Source organism: Olea europaea, unplaced genomic scaffold, assembly GCF_002742605.1.
Source record: "Olea europaea var. sylvestris unplaced genomic scaffold, O_europaea_v1 scaffold20422, whole genome shotgun sequence".
Lineage (NCBI taxonomy): Eukaryota > Viridiplantae > Streptophyta > Magnoliopsida > Lamiales > Oleaceae > Olea > Olea europaea.
In genome coordinates this window covers 1-1929 of record NW_019238328.1, presented here as the reverse complement: position 1 = coordinate 1929, position 1929 = coordinate 1, and the positions used below count along the sequence as shown (strand labels likewise).

General features: G+C 33.9%; 1 protein-coding gene across 4 annotated transcripts; it reads right to left on the bottom strand.

The window, feature by feature from the left end:
* Positions 1-698: 698 nt before the first annotated feature.
* Positions 699-1867, bottom strand: LOC111379851. 4 transcript variants are annotated; one of them, XM_023003284.1, is made up of 2 exons: positions 1825-1867; positions 699-1276 (listed from the first exon to the last, which is right to left on the bottom strand). In XM_023003284.1, exon 2 carries the CDS (start codon positions 1068-1070, stop codon positions 714-716), a length of 357 nt encoding a protein of 118 aa, XP_022859052.1. In that variant the 5' UTR covers positions 1071-1276; positions 1825-1867; the 3' UTR covers positions 699-713. The 4 variants fall into 4 exon arrangements, with proteins under 4 accessions (XP_022859052.1, XP_022859050.1, XP_022859051.1 ...); XM_023003282.1 differs by lacking the exon at positions 1825-1867 and having other exon boundaries at positions 699-1103; positions 1222-1818; XM_023003283.1 differs by lacking the exon at positions 1825-1867 and adding an exon at positions 1373-1818.
* Between the last annotated feature and the right edge of the window lie 62 nt (positions 1868-1929).

The following is a 1929-nucleotide window of genomic DNA, read 5'->3' as shown; positions in this document are numbered from 1 at the left end:
GAATAGGAGCCCTTAATTGCAATAACTAAACCCTAAGGCTACAACATTTTTCATAACAGTTTGGGAACTTTAGGATTTGCTATCTGGGGTGTGCTCTTTTCCTGACTCCATACAGGAACAAAAAGAAACTCTTCTTATTTATGTCATTCGTATTTAATTAGCTGGAAAAAAGCAAGTATGTATACATAATTCCTAGCTTTGGAACTAAGGACACATAAAGTAATGAAAGGATTTATAAAATGATAGGAGGATCTTCTCAAATTTGAGAGAAACAAGTGGTGGATATGTAACTATTTGGTTCTTCGACCTTCAGAAGGCTTGCAAGCTTTTTCAAATTTAAAATATGAGAACTTAATCATATTCACTTTCTAAATTTAAAGACCCTAGGATCGGTCAAACATTTCTCATTTTTCCGGGGAACATCCAACATAAAATGATAAAACAGAACTTCCAGGCTTCAGGTGGTCCTTGAGACCTAATTGAATCCAAGATTTTTCACTAGATCAATGCCAAACTTGCCCAAAGTTGAAATAAAGGTCCGAAAGTCAACTTCAGAGAAAAGATTATGTTATGAGAAAATATCCATAGTGAAGAACTTTGATTATATAATTTTATATCAACCATCAAGACTGAATGCGAAAGGATTAAAGATCTACATAAATTAATTCTTACTTGCAAAGTTCATATTCATATCAACAATTGACAATGGTAGATTATAAGCACAAACCTCTTTTTCCCCGAGGTGATGGACTAACACTTGGATCTTTCCACCAAGAACGCTCTATGATAGATGAAGACTGCAAAATGAACCTCCTCTGGTAGTTTGCTTCAGGCGTAGAACACACTTCCAACTGCTCATCTGAAGGCCTATCATTTGGTTTATCGACAGTCACACCCGTCACTTCCATTGAACTTTCCTCCTTATCTTTTGCCCCATTTGACAAACCATTGTTCAAACCCTCTTGTGGATGATGAATTTTATGAATTGATTCCTCATATCCATAAGTTTGGTCTAATCTCGCCCTATCTTCTGAATTTTTTGGCATATTCTCCTTCCTATTACTCTCCATATCATCGGATACGTTCTAGTGTAATATAGATTCCTAACAAGCAGCCAAAATACTCAAATTCAACTTAAACCCTTACATAGAACTCACCCCAACTATATATAGATCAAAATTCAGCAGAAAAAGAGCACAGCAAGAAAGAGAAAAGGCACACCCAGATTTTCCGACCAAGGTTGATAACAAAATCTTGAATCCGGCAAAAACTTAGGCTGCAAATGCGAAGAACACAAGAAAATCATGCTAGATGCATATGGATAAAAGCAATTGAAAAACTTAAAAAAAAAGTTTCAACTTTACAAACCAACCAATACCAAAAACACCTAAGCACCCAACAATCAATTCCACACACACTGTTTGGTATACAGTTTAACCCAGTTCAAGAAACTTAATCAGGTCCACACTTGATAAACGAGATAGATTATAGATACAGGAAATATGTGTAGGCGCAAATCAATTACAAACATAATAAGACTCGATTTGTAAAGGTTGGCTAAAACCAATAAAGAATTGAGCTTTTGCAAAGAAAATTCAAGAAAAGTACATTAATTATGCTGAACACAAACTTGCTAGATTTTTTCCGAAGAAATTATGTATTTAAAATATTCCCAACTACGACAATTGTACAACTCAGAATCGGATAGGTTAAAGTTAAAATTATAGTAGACAAGTAAATAATCACTCATTTTCATTAACTAATAAGTTTATTAAAAATGAAACGCAAACGAAGGAGGGTGAATTTCCATTTTCCAAAGCAAACCTTTTCTGACTGTTGCACAGAATGAACTTAAGGCCTTTTTTTAAATTATATCTTCTGCAAATGATAATATATTTTATATAAATAATAGGTTCATGGCATTTAAAA